The sequence below is a fragment of the Siniperca chuatsi genome, linkage group LG21, assembly GCF_020085105.1.
Source record: "Siniperca chuatsi isolate FFG_IHB_CAS linkage group LG21, ASM2008510v1, whole genome shotgun sequence".
NCBI lineage: Eukaryota > Metazoa > Chordata > Actinopteri > Centrarchiformes > Sinipercidae > Siniperca > Siniperca chuatsi.
The window spans coordinates 9,095,635-9,117,775 of record NC_058062.1 but is presented as its reverse complement, the minus strand read 5'-3'; the positions used below and the strand labels follow the sequence as shown (position 1 = coordinate 9,117,775).

At 36.8% G+C, this 22,141-nt stretch overlaps 1 protein-coding gene across 2 annotated transcripts; it reads left to right on the top strand.

Moving 5' to 3' along the window:
* Positions 1-441: 441 nt before the first annotated feature.
* On the top strand, positions 442-21,180 carry shisa9b (shisa family member 9b). 2 transcript variants are annotated; one of them, XM_044180558.1, is made up of 4 exons: positions 442-1,246; positions 3,735-3,841; positions 14,095-14,235; positions 17,436-21,180. In XM_044180558.1, exons 1-4 carry the CDS (start codon positions 741-743, stop codon positions 17,813-17,815), a joined length of 1,134 nt encoding a protein of 377 aa, XP_044036493.1. In that variant the 5' UTR covers positions 442-740; the 3' UTR covers positions 17,816-21,180. The 2 variants fall into 2 exon arrangements, with proteins under 2 accessions (XP_044036493.1, XP_044036491.1); XM_044180556.1 differs by having other exon boundaries at positions 17,433-21,180.
* The last annotated feature ends 961 nt before the right edge of the window (positions 21,181-22,141 follow it).

Here is a 22,141-nt window from a genome sequence, read left to right as displayed (position 1 = left end):
AAATGGTTGCAAACTGCAATTTCACCACTAGATGCCACTAAGTCCTACACACTGCTCCTTCAAAAATCAGCATTTTCTTTGTTTCTTTACAAATCATAATGAGAAAATAAAGTCATGTTTATTGTTTCTATTGTTTGTGCCTGTATTAAAGCCCTGCCCATCTGGGAGTGACTGCTGGTTCCAATCCTGTGGTTTGAATGTTGGTGATGGGGTCATTTGTATCACGGATTGTACCTTTACAGACAATTTTAAGACTTAACACAATAATCAATGGCTCTAAGGGTTGCAATTAGTAATGTAATGTATCTATTGCACACAGCTCTCTCTGTCCTCCTGATTCACTCACTCATCGGGGTCTCTTCTACTTTGCTCTCTCTCTCTCTCTCTCTCTCTCTCTCTCTCTCTCTCTCTGTATATGTGTGACGGGCTCTGTAGAGGGAAGAAGCCTCAGAGGTGTCTGACACCCTCCAGCACAGCCAGGTGCACCACTTCAGTGATGCGTCCCCTTACCAACTACTTACTACAGTAGTCTGCCCTTTGGAAAGAGCCTGAACTGCCTTTGCACAATATCCTTTTTCCCAAGGAAAGAAAAGTACAGGGGCGCACTGTGCTTTTTCGCATGGAAGTTTGAATCAACCTAATTTAATTTACGCATGGCTGTGTCTCGTCTCTTCGGAAGATGCGTCCGGGCTTATGAGAGCTTGTCAGGGCGTCAAGAGCGGGGCAAAAAGTAAGCAACGATGCGGGGCATTGAGCTGCTGCTCGGTTACTTTCTGGTGAAAGTTATGGTGTGCGACGCGGAGGGCGAGCCGGGTAAGACCGTCGACGAATTCATAGTGACCGGGTTTAACGACTCAAAGGAAGGGGAGAGCGGAGTCACGGAGAGCCCGCACATGGAGGACAAGTGCCGCGGCTACTACGACGTGATGGGCCAGTGGGATCCGCCGTTCGTGTGCAGGACGGGCAGCTACCTGTACTGCTGCGGCACCTGTGGCTTCAGGTTCTGCTGCGCGTTTAAAAGCTCCCGGCTGGACCAGACCACCTGTAAGAACTACGACACCCCGCCGTGGATGATGACAGGAAGACCCCCGCCGAAAGTGGACGTTGCGCTGGACAACGCGAAGGATAAAACCAACCTTATTGTGTATGTCATATGCGGGGTCGTGGCCATAATGGCACTGATAGGAATTTTCACCAAGCTCGGTTTGGAAAAGACTCACCGTCCGCACCGAGAAAATATGTCAAGGTAGGTTACAATTTTACCAATTTTCGTTTTTATTCATTGACAATTATTTTAGAGTTATGAGTTACGCTGATTTGATTGGTCAAAACATCCAAAAGCTAATCTGTTATGTGTGTCTGTATGTTAGTTGCACTCAAAGTACATTTTAAAAGTTCAGTTTAACATTCCTCCAGTTAGAAACTAGTTTGATGACACTCAGCCTATTCATTCTCAGGTGCATAACCTATCTGCACAACAGTAAGTCACATGCACATTTTTGTTAGTGTTAGACCATAGTGTGATGTTTGATGTTCATCGCATTGTCCTACGACTTTCATCTGAAACGGACTTTAATTGTCAGACTATTGCCAGTGATGTTGTGACATGTGTTACACATTTCTGTCTGCACAAGTTAAAACAGATTTTTTTTGTCCAAATACAAGTCAGAAAGTGAAGATGGTTAACAGAAAAATTGGTTAAATTTTAGTTTGGCTTGGCAAGAAATATGTCTATTTATTTTCAGCATGTTTTAATTGAAACACACAGGGTCAGCTTTAATGTTGCACCGTTTTGGTAAAAACATATTTTTTCCTTCACATCAAATTCTGTAATGCATCCGTCAGTATCTGCAAGATGTACAAGTACAATTTGTTAAAAAGGCCCTTAGTGCTTTTCTATCTTTCTCAAACACACTTAACATATACAAACCAAGAGGCTTATTACTCTCTTGCAGCCTACTCAGGAGACTGATTTTGGGCTGAACAATGTCTGTACTGAGGAGACACTGTTGTCATTGTCATTCTGTGAAAGAGTATTAGCCTGTAGCAGTCCAGGCTAGTTTCCATCCTTTAAAACAAATAGGCTAAAGACACAGATGTATGAGAAAAATGTGTCATTAAAAGGTCTATATTAAGAATAAAGGTTCTATTGATTTAGGTAAATAATGGCAATGATATGCTTTGTAGACTAATTCAGCTAAGACATTTCTTCACATGTTGAAGTAAACTGCACCATAATGAGAGAACTTGCACACTGTAATTTTGATGAGGTGGATTCTGAAGGAACGTAGAGTTTTTAATATAAACGATGTTACTCGAATCTGACCTGACACCTGTGACAAAAGTTAATTACAAGATATCTGGCTGGTGCTTACTTTATGTCACAAAGCTACAGAATATAATACTCTATGTAGTCTAAAAATGAAAACAAAACTGTGGACAGTTCAATCACTGCTTGACAACAGTGAACATTTTTTACCTGCAGATAGCTTTCCATATATTTTGGAAGGTGACATAAGATAATTTAACTATATATCTCACCCTAGTGCCATGTTGTACCAAGACACAGTTAAGTGTCAGCACTTAAAGTGTGAGAATGTAATTTCAGAAAAACATGATTTGCCACAGCTGTTTCTCTGTGACTTCAAATAAAAAACAGTTGAAAGTCTTGTTTTTGCTGACCTCCAGTGGTTAAAGTTCTCACCTTTCTGCAGTGCACTAGAAGTGTACTCAAGCGGTCGATACACTCTGACATCGCTTTTGCCATTTGCCATGGCCACCTCAGTCGTCCAACCACCATCTCTGTATATCTGGTTACAGTCTTACCAATATCCACTAGTTAGCAACCCCTCTGGTATGAAAAGCTTATCATGAATTATGTCCCTTGACATGTCTTACCAAAGAAAAGAACATGGTTTTAATATGAATTTGTGTTTGAGTGTATACGAATGCAGAGTAGTCTACAGGATCATCAGGTAGACTGAGTGTAGTCAGAGGTGTCAGACTTGAAACTTTAAAAGGGACATTCACGAGGAGTGCCACTCTGTATATACAGTATATACTGTTGTATAATACTGTATGTGGCTTTGGGGGGAGCTTTGTCAAGTCTGAGAAAATAACCCTGATAACATCATGGTGATGTCATTGGGGTTATGATGAATTGGGGATGAGGCTGTTGATACAGAAAGCCTGCGTTATGAACTTGAAATGTGGAGTATGAAAGATGTGGGCATTTTGGAAGCAAAGAGGGTCTGAAGAAAAATGCTATTGAGTTACGTTATGGGATCTAGTGTTTTTTGAGTTTGACTAAAAGTCAGAATATCTCAGCCTGTGCTGCTTCATTTTGACCAGCTATACTAAACCGCTGGAGTACCTTTTAAACCATGGACTGCCATACAAAGCATGAGACTTCAACGCCGGAGACCACAGCTTGTGTCCTGTCTCCTACCAACAGTCAAAGTTGTTTTCTGTTTACCATGAAGGTTATCTTTCTCCAACTATAACCAAGTAAATAACTTCTGTAAGCTTTGAGGAGGCAGATAAAAAAAATGCTCCTATCATTTGTTTTGGAACGGTCAAATAGGTTATTTCAGAAGGCACACACAATGCTTTACTTTGTCATTTTGGAGGACTTGTTAGCGAAAGCCAGATTGCACTGCTGGCCAGCACAGAATCTGTACTTGTTGTTATTTACTGCAAGATGTCTTCTCTGAGATTGTTATTCATCTTTCCAGAGCTCTTGCACATGTTATCCGCCATCCTGCCTCAGAACATACGGACGACATTGGACTTGGACAGCACTATGAGAACATACAAACCAGAGTCACAGTTAACAGTCTCCGTAAGTACTGTGACATCGCAGCACACAGCACCTAGCTACACACCTATATACACATTCACAGAGCAGTTTGTTGGCTGCCTTATATTTATTCATTAATGCCGCTGCCATCTGCTTTTGATGTTACCAACTGCTTTCACTGACCAGAATCGCACAACCAAGTTCAATAGATAAAAAACAAACAAATATAAACCTAAAATTGTGATCCTTGCACATTTGCCTACCTATCCTGAATTAGCTGTGCAACTGGAAGAGGTGGAAGGAAAAAAGGTGTATCCACAATCCTGTGGGCTGGTGAAGCAATTAGTCATGCCCTCAGCAATCACTTAACATACACACTAATTACCACAGACAACCTAGAGCTCTGTTTCTTACCCAATACTTATTGTATGCAATTACCTCACACATTATATCGCACTCTCATTCTCTCATTCATCAACACCAATGCCTAGACACATCCACACTCATAGAAAAGAGTTCTTATTAATGCTAACCTGCTTACTGCCTTGACAGCTCCAGTCCATAAAGGTCTCTCTGTCTCCCTACCTCTGGAAGCTGGATAATAATGGGAAATGGCATCTCATATTTAAAAAAAGGATTTAAGAGACACAATCAAGCAGCATTTTTATGATTGTATTCTTCATTTACAAATACATGCTCCAGCTGAATAACTGGTTTTAAAAAAATGCTAAATTCTTTGGCTCAACTGAGGATAAACTCTCCTGATACGGTTTAGGTCCAATGTCATGCAGTACATAGTGAAAGAACCTCACATCCTGTAGAGAAGAGGTTTTAAGTAAAGGAATCAGTCAATCAATAATTCAGCAAGCCAGGTTGTGACTTAGTGCTTCAGTTACAGTATAAAAAGAATTACAGAATGAAGCAAAACAAAGTGAATAAATGACAATAAGTGATGTACTGATGTTCCTTAATCTAGATGCTTCTCAAGATGTTTCATTTGAGGCAAATAAATATCAGTGATTATCATGTGTTACGGAATGCCAGAAGTTTACATGTTCTCATTACAACTGAAGAGTACAGCAGGTGATTTCACTGATTAGTTTGGAAGGTTTGGTAATTAGTGAAAACACCTGGTGTAATCTGTGGTTGGAAGAAAAACCTGCCTGTTCTTGGCACACATGGCTGCCTATCTCAAATTACCTCATCATACATAACCGGGATTTAGTTGTGCAAATATTTAAAACATTTTCAATGAGCAGACTATTTATGTAATTAATCAAAATTCATCAACTCGAATGCATAAGTTTATAACAAATCAGGAAAATAAACCCAAGAAAATTTACAGATGAGTAACAAATTCTGCTTCAACCCAAGCTGCTGAGTCAAACATTCTCCATGATGTTTAGAAACAAAAATAGAGGAAATTCTGACAGATTTTGCAAAAGTACAAGCAAAAATGTTCTAAAACCCTACATTGCCCTCAAACAATAATTCTTGGATATAGTAATGTGCATTACTTGGTTGCAGCAATGTTATGTAATCAAACAACTGAGTTAATGACAGGACACAGACACTGACATTTTCTCCATGTGCTGTTTAACTTAAACCTAAAGGTGGTCTTTTAACATGGCTGCCATAAGGCCAGTGTGCTTTATGTCACCTTGCAACTTTGTATTTGCCTTTTACTATCCCATCAAATTTACTATAAATATTACTGAAGTGAAAAATGCAATTTAACTTCCAAAACTAATGTAACAAAATTGAAAGGCGTTCTATATTAAGAGCTAGATGTCTTTTTTTATTTTAGCTGAGTTTTTTTGCTCCCTAAAATCAGCTGATGAGGTGTCAGCACCGACATGATAATAATTAATCATTCTAAAATCAGAGCGCTTTCTGCCCTACCTTGCCTCCTCACAGAATAATTATGAGTTCATTAAAAAACAGCCGACACAACGACAGGACTGATCTTCAGAGAGATACTGTATGTTTTCTTTAGTTATTATGTACAGTATTATACTCAGCTATTGTAGTTTAACATATAGTGCAGCATAATTCAATAAAACATACTCAGTACTTTGGTATGTCAACTAAAAAACAAAAATTCAATTCACAACAAAGGGGGGCGTGTTTGTACACAACCTTTTGAAAACAATATCTGTTCTAACATGCTGAGGTGAACACACTTACATTACACAAACTGCAGCTGAACGCATTAGGGAACTTAATGTGTCCTGATTTAAAATCCCATTTTCCTGCCAGTCCCTGGAGTAAATGAAAGAAAATTATCAATGTGAGATAACACGACATGAATGTACTGTAAAACAAGTGCAGTCACTACACCTATTTAAAGGTTTAAACGGTTATGTCACTTTTGTAAAAAAGTGAAAATTGAATTGCTTTGAAAATGTGTAGTTGTCTCACCCCCCCGACTCCTTCTTTAAGTCAGAATATAACTTTATACCTGACAATCATTATATATTTATATATTTAGCTTAAGTCTGTAATAATTTGGAAAAAATACGACAGGTGACAGAATGCTTCTTGTCCATAGTGTAAAGGTAATCGTTTAATTCTAATTATACTGTGTACACACCATACTAGTTTATGTACTTGCAAAGAGATTTCTAATTTACTAGTTTGAGCAAATTTACACAATTTACTTTGTCATTACACTTGCATTCACCTTATCCACAAAGTGTAGATTCTCGGGTGTATAACTGAGGTATCAAAATAAGAGAAGTCACAAGCCAGAAGATTACTTTTGTATGATGAATATCTCCCACTTGATGGGCTGCACTAGTGTCTGTGGAACACCTTAGACAAGGACTTTTGCAGTATAAATGTTAAAACGATTTATATTTTATTCAAACAAATGAATATTTGCTATTTAATTCATACTACACTAAAGAAAAGAATGATGTAGCTTTCCTTTTTTGCTTGGAGATGGAGATTTGCGGCACATTGTGCTGCCTGCTGTATCTTACAGGGATGTATGGGAGGGATTCTGTTTAACAGAGTTGGCAACAGCACAGGGATGATTATTGTTTTCTTCACAGCAATCCTTGCAAGGTTACAAGTGGTATTTTTTTGCCACATGGATCAGTCTTGTACTTCAGCTTCACCTCTCCAGCTGTGCTTTCTAGTGGCAGATGTGACTATACCCCAGCTATAATAGTCACTGTATATTACGGATAGTGGTGCAAAGCAGTGCTTGAAATGCTCCAGAGGGAGCCCCTTTTCCTCCTCTTTTGCCTGTCAAAGATAACAAAATTCTGTTAGACTGGTCTATGAGCTCTCATTCTCCTCAAGACAACAGTAATACAGATTTTGTTAGCTGTTTTTTTTTTTTGGCTACCAGTACTATCATGTTCATGTCCTGCTGGCCATGGGCGTACATGGGGCAATTGTGAAGTGTGGCCTCTTTTTACTCCAGGCAGTCAGCCAGAGAGAACAAAGTCTCCACTCACTGCCAACACTCCACTGCTGCATGACAGTCCATTTCCTCACTGGCAGATAGAAATGTATTTCAGCAGCATTACCTCTGACAGCAGCTGAGAAATTGCTACCAAATGTAGAGTCTATCTATGGTTCTATTTTCCAACTGCCATATACTGTACTTAAATCTTTAAGGAGATACTTACAAACTGACAACACAGAGAGCTTTAAAATATCTGGTTGGAGACACAAGTTGTTTTTGTTTTTATTTTAATAGTTTGTGAAATGAGAAATTGACTATGGACAGATTGTTAGCTTAAATTGTCACCATACTGACCACTGACATCACAGATACAGTGGGTCCATTAGTCAATGAAAGTATTTTTTTTAATAGTTGCCAGTAATTTGTCACCTCACTTTAGTGCCAGACCTGTGAGAAGAAAATTAAATATGTGTATGTCATTATTGTTCTGTGGTTAATTAAGAAAATCACTACCATCTAGAATGAATGTAAAAAATGTTAGGTGAAATTTCTCTACATTTTGAGTAGTGCATGTCCAGCCTTTACGCTAAAATTCAACTGATGCAAGGGAAGTCTCACCTATATTTTAATAGTGTTAAAAATAGCTTTTACACCATCCTGACTGTCATATCCTGAAGCTCCAGCTGTATCATGCATAAATAACAAAATTAAACAGTAATTTATATAGTGCTGTTCTACAGCAACTTAGGCTATTTCACAAACGTTCTGCACCGACTATAATTTGAGGTATTATTATTTGAATATTGTTAAATATTTCTCTTTTTAGGAGCTCAGGAATGGAAGTCAGGGTTGTATCAGTCAAGCTGATCTAATCTGAAATGCTTTGAAGGGAAGGCCCAAGTGATGGCTCAAGGACACAGTAGTGAGGAATTGTGATGTATTGTATTATTGTAAGACTTGCAATTCAAAAATGGTTCAGAATATCGTGAATTTTGTAGCTGTGATTCAAAATAACAGAGGTGCAACAGTTGTGTGATAAATGAAGAGGTGCACAATATCAGATTTTCTTATCTGTATCAGATTGTATCAGGCTACTGGGATTAATACAGCTGAATTTGTCTCTTTTAGATAATTAAGATACTGTGACTGATACTTGTTTACTTGATAATAAATATCTGCCAGGAAATGTGTCTGTCGTCTGTACAATTAGTTAAGAAGAACAAGATGCTTTCCAAACTTGTTATGTTACAATTAGTCAAGCTGGGAAACAGGGAATACCAGGGAACAGGACCCAAATGCAGGCTAGCACAGAACTGGTGCAGATCATTATTTATTAACAAAAAAGCTTATACTACAGAAAGCAGGCAACAATAGCTTACAACAGATAAGCAGTCTCAAACAGAAGAAACACATCCAAAGGTGGACAGGCAAAATCCAAAAATCTACAAACAGGTAAAGTACAATAAACCGAAGACTCCACAGGGACACCAAACCAGTGCACTTGACAGAGGTGGTACAACAATCTAACATTGAACAAGAGAAGGACACAGACTTAAATATACTCAGTGAGGGGCTACAACGAGACACAGGTGAAACTAATTGAAAACAATCAAAGCAATCAACGACAGGAAGCAAAACTACCAGACACATGACGGAAGGAGAGTATTTCAAAATAAAATAGGAAATCAACTAGACACAAACCCAAAACCATGACGTTAATTCTACAGAAAACAAACCATTAGTTTTCCTCAACATTTAAAAGTACTTTTAAGTGGCAGCTCTATTGTTCTCTATCAGATCTAATTACTTCAGGTTGTTGAGGTAATGCTTTTTGCCCCATTGTTTCCTTTCATGTAACATCATTTAAAACAGCATGAATTACTCAGACAGAGATGCACTTCCTCCTACAATGTACAACATACAATGAAATAAGAAACAATTACAATTACAATTAAAACAAGTTCAACTCTGTAATCTCAGATTTCAAAGAGCTAAATGACCTCTCAAAATTAAAAATACTCCTAGGAGAAGGAGATAGGGCACATCTTGCTGCCCAATATATCTCAACATGCCACAACCTGAGGGACAATGAATGACCTACACACACACACACACACACACACACACACACACACACACACACACACACACACACACACACACACACACTCATTAAAAAAAAAAATGTTGGAGTGTTTATGTAGTTTTCACTTACATGTATTTGTATTTTTGACTACAATTCAATATTTATTATTATTACTACTACTACTATATTACTTATCTGTATATATTCTAATAGCACATTTTTTCTGTTTATGTTTTTATTTCTCACGTGCTTTGGCAATGGTAACATCTGTTTTCCATGCCAATAAAGTCCAACTGAATTGAATTACTCTTTTAAACTAGCAATCAACTTAACAAAGAACTCTGTACTCTGATTGCTTTCTAATAATGGCATCATCCCAAAATAAAGCATTTTATGTATTTTGTTTTCACACAAACCAATATTACACACTTTGTAATATGTTTTATACATCTTGATTTTTTTAAGACATAGTTAAACATTAGCTTGTCCACAAATAGATTATCCTTACCTAATTAATAACTAGGTTAATGTATGCGTCTAACAAGATGTTTTATCAAACAATTTACACATAAGTTGAAGTATAACTTAGATAAACTAATATTATATATAGTGTTTGATGTTAAGAGTTTCGGGTGTCTGACAGAAATGGCAAGATATTGACTCAGAGAGAATAGAATATTTTCATCACTAACTTGAAAGTAGGCTGCCTGTCAATAAGCGCGCCCTTCTCCTTGTACCATTTATTTCGGGGCATACAGCTCCCAAAATACTCTCTTAAATCTTTTATGAGTTCCAGGGAGGTGTCTGTGTCTGGAGTGTTAACTTGCTTATTTCCCACAACAACCATGGAGTCTTTAACCTTACAAGTCTCCAGAAGTGGCCTACTTTCTTCCAACAGCTGACATAAAAGCAGTGACTCTGACAACAGTACAAGCACAAATGACACTCAGTTAACACAAAGCCAGATAAACTATAAAGAGAGAGCTAAACAAGTACACACATCAGCACCTCAGTTTAAATTGAGTTTGGCATCCTGAAAATAGCAAAGTTGCACCAGATGTTAACAAAAGCCCTGTCCTCATTTATTAACTGCAGTAAAATCTATTCCTATCTTAGACTATATATAGAGAAAATAGGAGATACTAGAGACATCCAGTATCAAAAATGTATGTTTTTGACAATAATGGGATAAAAATTAGCTTGGCCAAAGCATTCAGTGTACATCGATAATTATTTAAATTTATTATTTTATTAAATTTCGGTGCTTCTACCTTTAATGGTATACCTTGACCTTGACCTTGACTGGATTATCAGATAAGCACAATAGTCAGGTGAGACCACTCAACTAATGAGAATATAAAAATAGTTTTCCATGGTTCAATGAGCCTATCTGAAAGAAAACGGCATGGGACTAAATTTGATCTATATGTTTCATTGTGTGTATTGTTTTAACATACATATATACCCAGGATTTCCCAAAAAGCAGTATTATTCATATATTATCCTGGTTAAATACATTACAAGTGAAGTCAATTCAATGTATTCTATGTAAGCAGATAATCCAATTTGACTTTTATCTTAAAGAAGATCACACTGAATGAGAGCCTGTGTGCATGGCCCACTTATGATAAATTGTATGAAACTGAAACAGGTCAACAAGCCCAGAAAGGAACCTGACAAGGTAACACAGATAGATTTGATGCAGAGATTTCCTGTTACATTTTTTGTGAATTTGGTTATTTTTCTTACTTAAGCAGCCACAGGCTGTAGCATGGCATTTAAAAAACATTAATATTAGATGGTCAGCTACTATTCACACACATGACTGTGTTCAAAACTTCAGGAGCTAGTTTTTTTTAACACATTTAAAATGATTTAATGAGGGTTTATGAAGACAAATCCATCACTGAGTTTAATAAGTTTAATAAGGCTGTCAAAAAAACTGGATAGTACAGGAGCTTGTTATAAAGAAATCCTTATCATAAAGAGAACGTAGTGGCACCATCAATCTTTTGCTACCTTAAATGACCTCGAAATCTGATCTTACTCATTACATCACCCCCTTGTTGAGGTGTGGTGAAGTGAAATAATTGTCAAAGCTGTCCTCTGCATCATTTCATGAGACAGCATTGATAATTTGAGACTTTCCAAATTAATTAGCACAGTAATAAAGTTTCTTGCTGACCAGTGGGGAATAAGAGCCTAATTAACCTATTTTCTGTATTAATGATCTGTTTTTATCAGACACATTCTAGACCAAGGACTAGTGGACTCCCCACATTTTGAAGTTTGTAAATTTAACCATTAACAATGGCCGAGAAGAGTTCATTGTCATTTTTTTATCTTCATATCCAAGTTATTGGTGCTGGACTCACAGTGGATTAATACTGGCAACTCCTTTGAGTCAGGCTATCTTTAAAGGAAACCATCTGTGTCATGACGAATAATAGAATGAGTGTTGATTCCTCATGATATTTAAAATAAGTCACTGTGATTCTGTGACAGGTCAAGCTTAAAAGATGTAAGTAATTAATGAATGTATTGGTACTGGTCCATAAACATGTTAATATCTCTACTCAGATATATAGAACACACAGCACATGCATCAGTCTTCAAACTGGTGCCTGTGAATTGGTATGTTCCACTAATCTCCTCCAATCTAAACGAGGAGAAGACACTCTGAACATCTGTTTGTTCTGTTATGCCAGTAGGCAGGGGGCCAATCTATTTGCTGTGCACCCTTTAATTTACCAGATGTCTACTGTAGGATTAGTACAGTTTTACAAAAAGCAGTCTTGACTCTCCAGCTGGCTCCCCAGAAAAGCCTACTTAAGGGAAAGTGATACTACCAAGTTAGAGAAACAATTTTTCTATATTCACATCCATCCATCAAGCTGATTTATATCCTGGGAATTCGACATCATGCAACAGTCCCATAGAGGAAACCAAGCCAGTTTAAATGAAATAAATAAATAAAAATGTAAATAATTAAACATACAATAAGAACAATATAGTAAGAAAGAGATCATTTCTCAGTACTTGTCATTTCTATCTCATATTTATATACAGCGGGTAAAATAAGTATTGAACACGTCACCATTTTTCTCAGTAGATATATTTCTAAAGGTGCTATTGAAATGAAATTTTCACTAGATGTTGGTAACAACTCATGAAATTCACACATGCAAAGAAATCAAACCATAGATGTCCATAAATTAAGTTATGTGTTATAATGTTAAATGACACAGGGAAAAAGTATTGAACACATGAAGAAAGGGAGGTGCAAAAAGGCATGGAAAGCCAAGACAATCAGTAATTAGAAAGCAATCCTGCCCCTTGTCAGTGCAAATTAATATTGGTTCAGTCCCAACTGGTGGCCTATAAAAAGGTGTCTCATTACCAAGGTGTCACAGAAGAAACATCTCATGATGGGTAAAAGCAAAGAGCGCTGTCAAGACTTTCGCAACCTTATTGTTGCAAAACATACTGATGGCATTGGTTACAGAAGGATTTCAAAACTTCTGAATGTTCCAGGGAGCACTGTTGGGGCCATAATCCGGAAGTGGAAAGAACATCATTTCACGATAAACTGGCCATGACCAGGTGCTCCTCGCAAGATTTCTGACAGAGGAGTGAAAAGAATTATCAGAAGAGTTGTTCAAGAGCCAAGGACCACTTGTGGACAGCTTCAGAAGGACCTGGAATTAGCAGGTACAATTGTTTCAAAGAAAACGCTAAGTAATGCACTCAACCGCCATGGCCCTAATGCACACTCACCATGCAAGACTCCATTACTGAAGAAAAAGCATGTTGAAGCTCGTTTAAAGCTTGCTGCACAACATTTGGACAAGCCTGTGCCATACTGAGAGGATATAGTCTGGTCAGATGAGACCAAAATTGAACTCTTTGGATGCCATAATTCACACCATGTTTGGAGGAGAAATGGCACTGCACATCACGCCCAAAACACCACACCAACAGTGAAGTTTGGAGGTGGAAACATCATGGTGTGCGGCTGTTTTTCAGCATACAGTACTGGCAAACTTCATATAATTGAAGGAAGGATGAATGGAAAAATTTACAGAGACATTCTTGATAAAAATCTGCTGCCATCTACCAGGATGATGAAGATGAAACGAGGGTGGACATTTCAGCAAGACAATGATCCCAAACACACAGCCAAGGAAACTCTCAATTGGTTTCAGAGAAAGACAATAAAGCTGCAAGAATGGCCCAGCCAATCACCTGACTTGAATCCAATTGAAAATCTATGGAAAGAACTAAAGATCAGAGTTCATAGAAGAGGCCCACGGAACCGTCAAGATTTGAAGACTGTTTGTGTGGAAGAATGGGCCAAAATCACACTTCAGCAATGCATGCATACAGGAGGCGTCTTGAAGCAGTCATTACCAACAAAGGCTTTTGTACGAAGTATTAAATAAATTTCAGTAAGCGTGTTCAATACTTTTTCCCTGTGTTATTTAACATTATTATACATAACTTAATTTATAGACATCTATGGTTAGATTTTGCATGTGTTGATTACATGGGTTGTTACCAACATCTGGTGAAAATTTCATTTCAATAGCACTTTTAGAAATATATTTACTGAGAAAAATGGTGACATGTTCAATACCGATTTTACCCGCTGTATTTATTTTATCAGATCTTTTATTAGCTAATGCAAATGCACATTTGAACATATTGTCTCAGTCATTAAAGGGAATTGGTAGCTGCAAACAGAAAGTGTCTAAATTTCTGCGTTAATGACTTGTGTTTTCCCTCTTTTAGATAGCAACCAGATGAACAACATGGTTCAAGCATCAACTTTGATAACACAGCCTTACCCGGCTGTGGGACAGATCACCAGTCCCTATGAACAACAGAAGCCTGTCAAGGATCTCAACAAGTACGCCACGCTCAAGGCTGTGGGTAAGGAGTTGTTTGCAATAAGCCATAATGATGAAAAAGCAGTTGCCGTTTATCATTTGATCTGATTAGGTAGCACATTACATCATCTATAAATAAAACTAGCATAATTAATTAAGGTTTCCCTGCATCATTTAAGGAGGAGTGTCGAGGTTTAATCAAGTAAACCGGAAACAACAGAATCTGTAATCTGAGTAATCATGAGGACAGATTTATAAGGTTATGAGGCAGAAAATAAATCTGATATACTTCATGAAATGTTTTATGGGATCCCAGTCAAATTAAATGTTGTTAATTTTGTGTTAAACATTGTCTCAACAGACGAAAAACATTTTGTTAAAATGTTCTGCTAGCTGCAGATATTAGTGAGCTTCACTGCCATCTCTCTCTTTAGTTTAGCATTTAAATGACAAAAGTCAATGTGGCTTTGACAGTTTTTCAGTCTTTTATTTCTTTATTGCAAGAATCCTGTTTACACAATACATGTTGTTAGATATGTACTTCAAAACTGTCTATAAATAGGAAGCTAGTTGGTTTGAATCTTCATCAAATCTCTGGCTGTGTCAGTTCCATAATCATTTAATGCCAACAGAGAGGGGAACTGAAAGTTTATTTATAGAAGCAAGTTGTTCTTCTCATGTGCTAATTTTGGAAAGTCTGCAGCCAGTGCCTGGACAAACAGCATTTGAAATTAGAAATAATAGCAAATACAAAATAGTACTCAGCAAGATGGTGCCAAATTATTTTTCATAAATCTTGAAAAAGAAACATGTTTGTAGTCTCAAAGTATGTAAATAAAGATATTCCTGCAGTCATAAAATAAAACAAGATGGATACTGTAGTGCAAAATAAAAATGTTACCTCGTTTTATGTACATTAGGGAAATAATATCTGTTTTGTGAGTATAACAGGTGATGCTGACAGTGTATGTGTTACAGTGGAGTGGAGCACATATAGTCAGGCACACTTCATAACCAAATAAAACCATCACTGGTCCCTACTAGTGATTGGGTCATGCATACCCAATAATTTTACCACTAAATGTCAAACTTAAAACCAGAATTCCAAAATTTAGAGGTCCCTTTGTAATAATAAATCCTAAAGAATTTATTATGAGTGTTTACATTTTGACTTGTCCAATAAAGTGAAAAACATGAACATTCAGCCGTATTTGAATTGATATTCCGTTTTTCATATTGATTTCTGTTGCAAAAATAATCATTACAGAAGCATTTCAAAGAACAAATATTCTTAAATTTCCTTTATAAACTTTATATTTGCCTGTGCTCTTAACTCTAAAAAGAGAAAAAATATATCTGAGAAATATGCAGAATCAAAGTGTGGACTGAAGGTATTTGTGGATCTGTATTTGATGCTATATAGCACAGTCAAATGCAAGTCTTCTTATAGATTCTACCTGAATCAATTAGCTGTGTTTGACTGACCTGGCCATGGAAGGGATGACAGCTATCAGCATGCATGTGGTAGGTCCAATCACATAACACAGCTCTCTCTCTCTTTGTGATTCACACAAGCAGCTGAAGCTTCTCCACTGCTAATCCACTGAAGTGCCATCAAACAAACTGATCATTAGGGAATAAAAATAGAGCAAATCTTAGCTAATGACAATGGGGACAGGAGACAATCAGGAGCAATCAAAACACAAATGAGTTGGGGCTTGTTGATGAGATGCAACTATACTGTACATGGTGAGCCATGTGAGCCTCTGTGGTCCTAATATATAAGATGTTCATCTACCAGCACTGATGTGGGTTTTAGTGAAGTAGCTGCTGTAAAGGATATGCTGCTCATCACTACATCTCTTTCCTGTACCATGAAGTGTGATCTGGAGCACAGACACAGCCTGCTGTTGATGAAGAGACAACATTAAAGACTAGAGATGTTTCATTAAAAAAGTCGGAAATGTTCACAGAAAATCACAAAGGCTAATGCTGGAGCTTGGTGTGCTCAGGCTCAATTAGTGCTCAAGTGAAAACTGTTTTCATACATTGTCTGCACCTGATGGGAGACATAAAATTACATCACAGTGGTTGTTGTGAGCAAATTAGAGAAGATGATTACTGCAAGTGATCAAGTGAATGCCAAAAGACTGGTTTACTGATAAACATCTAAGCCTTACTGAGTTCACTGACCACTCACACAATATATCTGCAATCTTTTAATTGGCACAAATGTAATTTTACATAATGGCTGACAGGAAGGCATAATGTGAAAATATATATTCAAGCATGTTCCTTAGTTCCTGTAATAGGTTGTGTGAAGCTACCACAATTTAGTACACTATTAGCATTTTACACTACTGTGCACCAAGGGCGTAATTTCCACTGGGGATGGGGAGAACATGTCATGTCATCACATGTTAATTAGTGGTGCAGCCAGGGCTTTACAGACTTTTTTGCCCTGGTTTTTGCCTCTCAGGCTACATACAGGCTGCCCTAACGTGTTGGTGGAGGTTGTTAGGGCTGAATGCAGCCTGAAATTAATACCTGTGGACATTACCCAGGGCCGATTAAGTACTCCACTTCCTCTGTATGTTTTTGAGATAAGAAAATATATATTCTCCTAAAAAGATGTTTAAATAAAATATCAATCAAAGACAAAGCAGTAAAGGACAGAGTTCCTTGTTGAAAAGATGCAATTACAACATTATGTATTATTTCTGTCAAGGAAACTAAACATGATTTTAAGTAGGGTTACTGCATTAACAATACAGCAGAGGTTAACATAGAATTTCTATTTTTGTTATACTACCATTGATGGTGGCTAAATATTTTCAGTAGCAGACTTCAAATTTGACTATGTTTTGGTTTTAAAGTAATCAAGGGAATTATGGAAATATACACATTTATCTGGATGATAAAGCCAACATTGGCTTAAACCACAAATCGCAAATGTTTTTTGTGTGACTTCATGGACATTTACAGCATTTGTATAGGCTGATCAATGTAAGTTTAGCATACATTAAACTCCTATTTTACTGTGATGCCTGAAGATGTGAAGTTGGACTACTTGACTCTCTTCTCTCTCTATGTTTTTTTTTTTTGGATGCTTTAGTAATAAAATTTAACTTAAAGTCTATTTTTAGCGGCCTGTCTAGTTCTGCAGTCAGGACACAATGCAATGGCTAATGAAGGGAAAAATGACTAGGAACTATCATGTTATTTATCTGTATTTGTTAGCAGAGAAAGCTAATGACAGCTTCTACAGCAACCGGCGGCAAGTGATCGAGATGACAACCAAGGGCAGCCTTCCCATGGAAGCTGTAGATATGGAGCCAGAGCCGAGTAATCCTTATAGCCCACCCAGACAGCTGTCTGCAAAGCAGAATGGACACAAGTACAGAAGCCCCAAGAGCCACAGCTCCCAGTCGCTGTCCTACGGTTCCAACACTGCTGCCAGCCCAGGGGTGTTAAGATCCTGGGAAAGCAAAGACACGCTGGGACACCGACAGAGCTATGGCCCAAAGAAACTCTGCATTATAGAGAAGGAGCTGCACACCACTCGCTACATGCCTCCACAACCATACTTTGTCACCAACAGCAAGACAGAAGTGACCGTATGAGAGACTGCTTAAACACCAGGCTTAAAAGGAGTCTGCATTTAGTAGTAGCTGCTGACTGTGGGTGGTGTTGTAAGAAATCAGCATGGACTGTAGAATGTGCACTTGTGCATGTAATGGGCAGCATTTAAGACGCCACCTAAAGGTGAACTGTACTGTAACAGGAATCAGCCTCAGGAGGGCACAGTGATGAATATATTGTCATCGATATTCATATAATCCAACTGCTAAAACAAAACACAAAAGTTACTTAACTCATATATAACAGTGATGAGACATGTAACACATACAGTTCTGTTGTCAGTATTTAACCTTAATTATCTAATCAAGGTTGAGAAGCCTGTGGTTAATTGGGTATTGATAAAATATTTTACTGGACAATTTATAGATACTGTTTGAAAATGTTTGGCACTACACTGCTAGGTGTTGGATCAAGTGCAGTGTCCAGGGATGATAAATTGGAGAAACTAACCTAAATAATTTTAACCAGCCCAAATTCTAGCTATTTTGTTTATTTATTATTTATCTGAAATGAAAGATCTAGTACACAAGTTAATCAGGAAGAACACAGTTACAGTTTGAGGATAACTGACGTTTTTAGAGCTCACAGCACATTTTTAGACTTAAAATTGATTATCACCTACAAATAAATTAGACCCTAAGCTCTCAACAATCATCTAAATCTAAAACATTACTTACATTTGTATTGTCATTCAAAATAGCTATAAAGTCCAACTTAAAAACATGAGATTAGTTGATTTTAGTTGGTCATTTCAATGACCATGACTATCACTGACTTAAGTAAGAACTGTATTAATTTAAGAAATGAGACATAAATGTTGTAAGTTTTTCAGGTTTGTTTCCAAAATGCTGTACATCCATTTTGGAGAGATTCATAAGCTATGTTTATCATTCAGTATTTCTAAAATGAAGAGGAATCAGTCTGTGAAAGTATTACTGTTGACCTAAATGATCTGAAGTCCATTAAAAAGTCCATTTACATTTTGTGAATGTAGTGTCACTTTTCAAAGTGGTAGATGTCTCATTTTGAAGGAAACCTTCCAAATGCATTTAAACCAAATCACTGCCAACAGACATCCTACTGATACATATTTCTATGATTACTAGGAGATGTAGCTGCAGATTGTTGAACCAGTGTTGTATTGGTGTAATAGTGCCTCTCATCAGTACCAGCATGTGTGTGATTATCCTAGAATATACTGTAGTTGAAGCCCCAGTATTAGAATGGGTATTGGTTTTATTCTTAGTAATCCATTATGCCCCCAACAAAAGTCATTTTCAGTGTAAAGATGGTGGCTCAGAGTTTGCATCATAGTTAAAACTCTCAGCTTTTATTAAAAGTCTATATGATTTAATTCCGAATCTCAGATTTATTGAATGTATCTGGTCTGGAGAGTCTGAAAACAGTGGTACAGTAGCAGTTGACATTTCCAGTGTTGGAGGTTAAGAGTTAATTAAGTTCTGTCAAGATGAATGTAAAAATGTTTTGTAAAGGTTTTTTTTTTGTCTGTTACTACTCAAATAAATGGGTCAACTAAAGACATATAAACAGTTTTTGTTTGACCGACCCTCGCAACATACTACATGACAATATTTACCTGCTGTTGTGGTATTTTAGTTAACTATTAAAAAGATATGTTTGAATATTGGTTACCACTTCTTATCTCAGCTGAAGTACCATACCAAGAACTCATTGAAAAAGGACATTAGGATGCTGGAATTCATGCCACACTTGGCAAAATGTTTTTAATAAACAAGTTTTTTTTTTTGCAATTGTTCATTTGTTGATTAGCTGATTTTCCAGCCAAGCAATATAAAAAGATGCTCACACCTGCCTGCAAGTCTTACTCATGCAGTTGACTATTTTAAGCAGCTGAGGACAAGCCTGCACTCATATTGGATATACAAGTGGGAAGTGGGAACTGCTAGTATAAAAAGGTGTATTTACGTATTCTCAAGTCCAAATCGTAGATGTTAATATTCTTACAGACTTCCAACCAAACTGTATGCACAATTTTCCGAAATATGTACAGTATATCTAGTGCACCGAACTGTCCTTTCACATAATGAATCAACTGTTTGAGTATTTCACCGTTATATGAAATCTGTTATTCACACTTTTCAAACTCAACTATTAATTCAGCTGAGATTTTATATATTTACACAAACAATATTGTATAGTGACTACCATTGAATGTTCTTGTTTTGTCAGTGCAAACTGTTTTATTTTTTCCTCAAAGATACTGAAATCACTGTTATTAATAAGCTACAGTACACCATATTTACACATGAAGATCTACTGTAATTCTGCCAATTAAAATCACTGTTAGCTAATTTTTAGAATATGCATCTGATTACCTAATTGCTCTAATGGATGTTGTTATATGTCTTTATGTACAATACAAAGTATCTTTGGTTCAAGATGCCCTGATAAATATATTTACAACCTCTGTTTTTGACAGTTCACATCCTCCAGTTACCCTGGATAATTATTGAGCATTTAAATGTTTTCCATACATTGTTTGTGCAGTAAAATATAATCAACATTTTGCCAGTGTCCTTGAATCTAAAATGGCCATTTTGTTGTATCGAATTATATGAAATTACAGTTAAACCAGTGATTTAGTTTCATTGTGGTATTTTGAAATAGTTTCAGTGCAGTCTGGAGTCCAAGGTTCATGAAACATTTTGTAAATGTGGAAAACCTCTATGGCTTCCTTTTACATGATACAAGGTTTATGCAAGATAGTGCACACCAACGATGTCAACTTATTTTCAACTATTAGATATATATAGGAGTGTAGCCTACCTTGTACAAAGGAAATAGTCATTGGCAATGAGCAAATGTAGCACAATGTTAGTGGACTTTGTTTACCTGTCAGTTGGAATATTAAATAATGTCAGTAAAGCTACTACAGCTTTTAGAGTTTTGTAATTGGTTTGTTCAACTGACTTACCTCTTTCTTTTTGACTAAAAAGAAAACAAACATTTGGCTGATGTTAGGGTCTAGTGTGCCAGCAGCAACAAAAAGAAAGAAGATGCATATAATCACAAAAACAAAGAAACAAATTTCTACAGAGGTAAGTTGTCTGTAGCATTTTTGGTGCTTAATAAAACTCTTTTGTTGTTGTCTATTTTTTCCTTTTTTAATTCCGATTCTAGCAGGTTCTATTAGCTGACCCCCCAACACCACACCAGATTGTGTCATAACAACATGGACTTGAGTGCAGCCAAAGGACCTGTTCCGTATAATATACTACAGTTTATGGGACTTTCTGTTTAAGAGTCCTCCAGCTGTAAAAAGTCAAGTGTCATTATACTGTCTACATTAAAATTATTTTAATAACTCTGTTCTCCAGACCTCCTTAAAGCCCTGTCTTTATTTGTCCTTAATAGTTATAATAATATAACTTGACCTCGTTGATTTGCTGCATTTAATTCCTGTGAATCCATCGCTCAGGGGTAATTTATTAACATGAAACTAGGCTGAAAATGTAGTTGTTCTTCATGTTTGTGTTAAGCTGCACATTTAGAGAAGTAATCTTGGCCTTGATGTTCAGTGTTACTAACACTACTGATTTAGAAAAAAATGCTCAAATTGCAGGTCTAAGACAAATTTTCTTATGGTGCATTCAAAAGCTTTTGCAGGTTGTAGATGCATATTTTTGCAGGATGATTATTCTGTACACTGTCATTATGAAAATGATGTCTATTTGACTTTCATGTATCTATCTATATTTCATAGTGTTTAAATAATAAATAAGTGCTTCTGAGCTGAAATTACTTAGTCCAAAGCTCTGGATCAGTAAGCTACAACATTTCATACAACAACTCATGTTGTACAGCTTGTTCAAGTGTATTAACACTATAACAATAGCATGCTACAACCTCACATTCACACTCATTCAGTCCCAAAACTCGGAGCTATGCACATTGATGCTCTTTATTGTAGCCTTATTACAGACCACTGAGAGGCATTTCTTGAAGTCGCTGTCACTCTTGTGTGAAACGTTCAATGGATGTTCATATGTCAAGGCCTGGATAAATAAACGAGCTAAATCAATTCAGCTAAGTGTTAATGCCTCATGGAAAGTCAAACTACTCTGAGGTTTGTCTCTTGGATAAGTGAAGTGTATGATTAAATAAAAGTATAATATCAGTAGAAGAGCACATTAATGAAAGAGAACAAAGCAGAAAATGAAAGGAGGAGGATTTTATAGGTTTTTGCTTTCAGAAACAAAAGCTTTGCTCTATAGCCTTAGCCCCCTAACACACACACACACACACACACACACACACACACACAC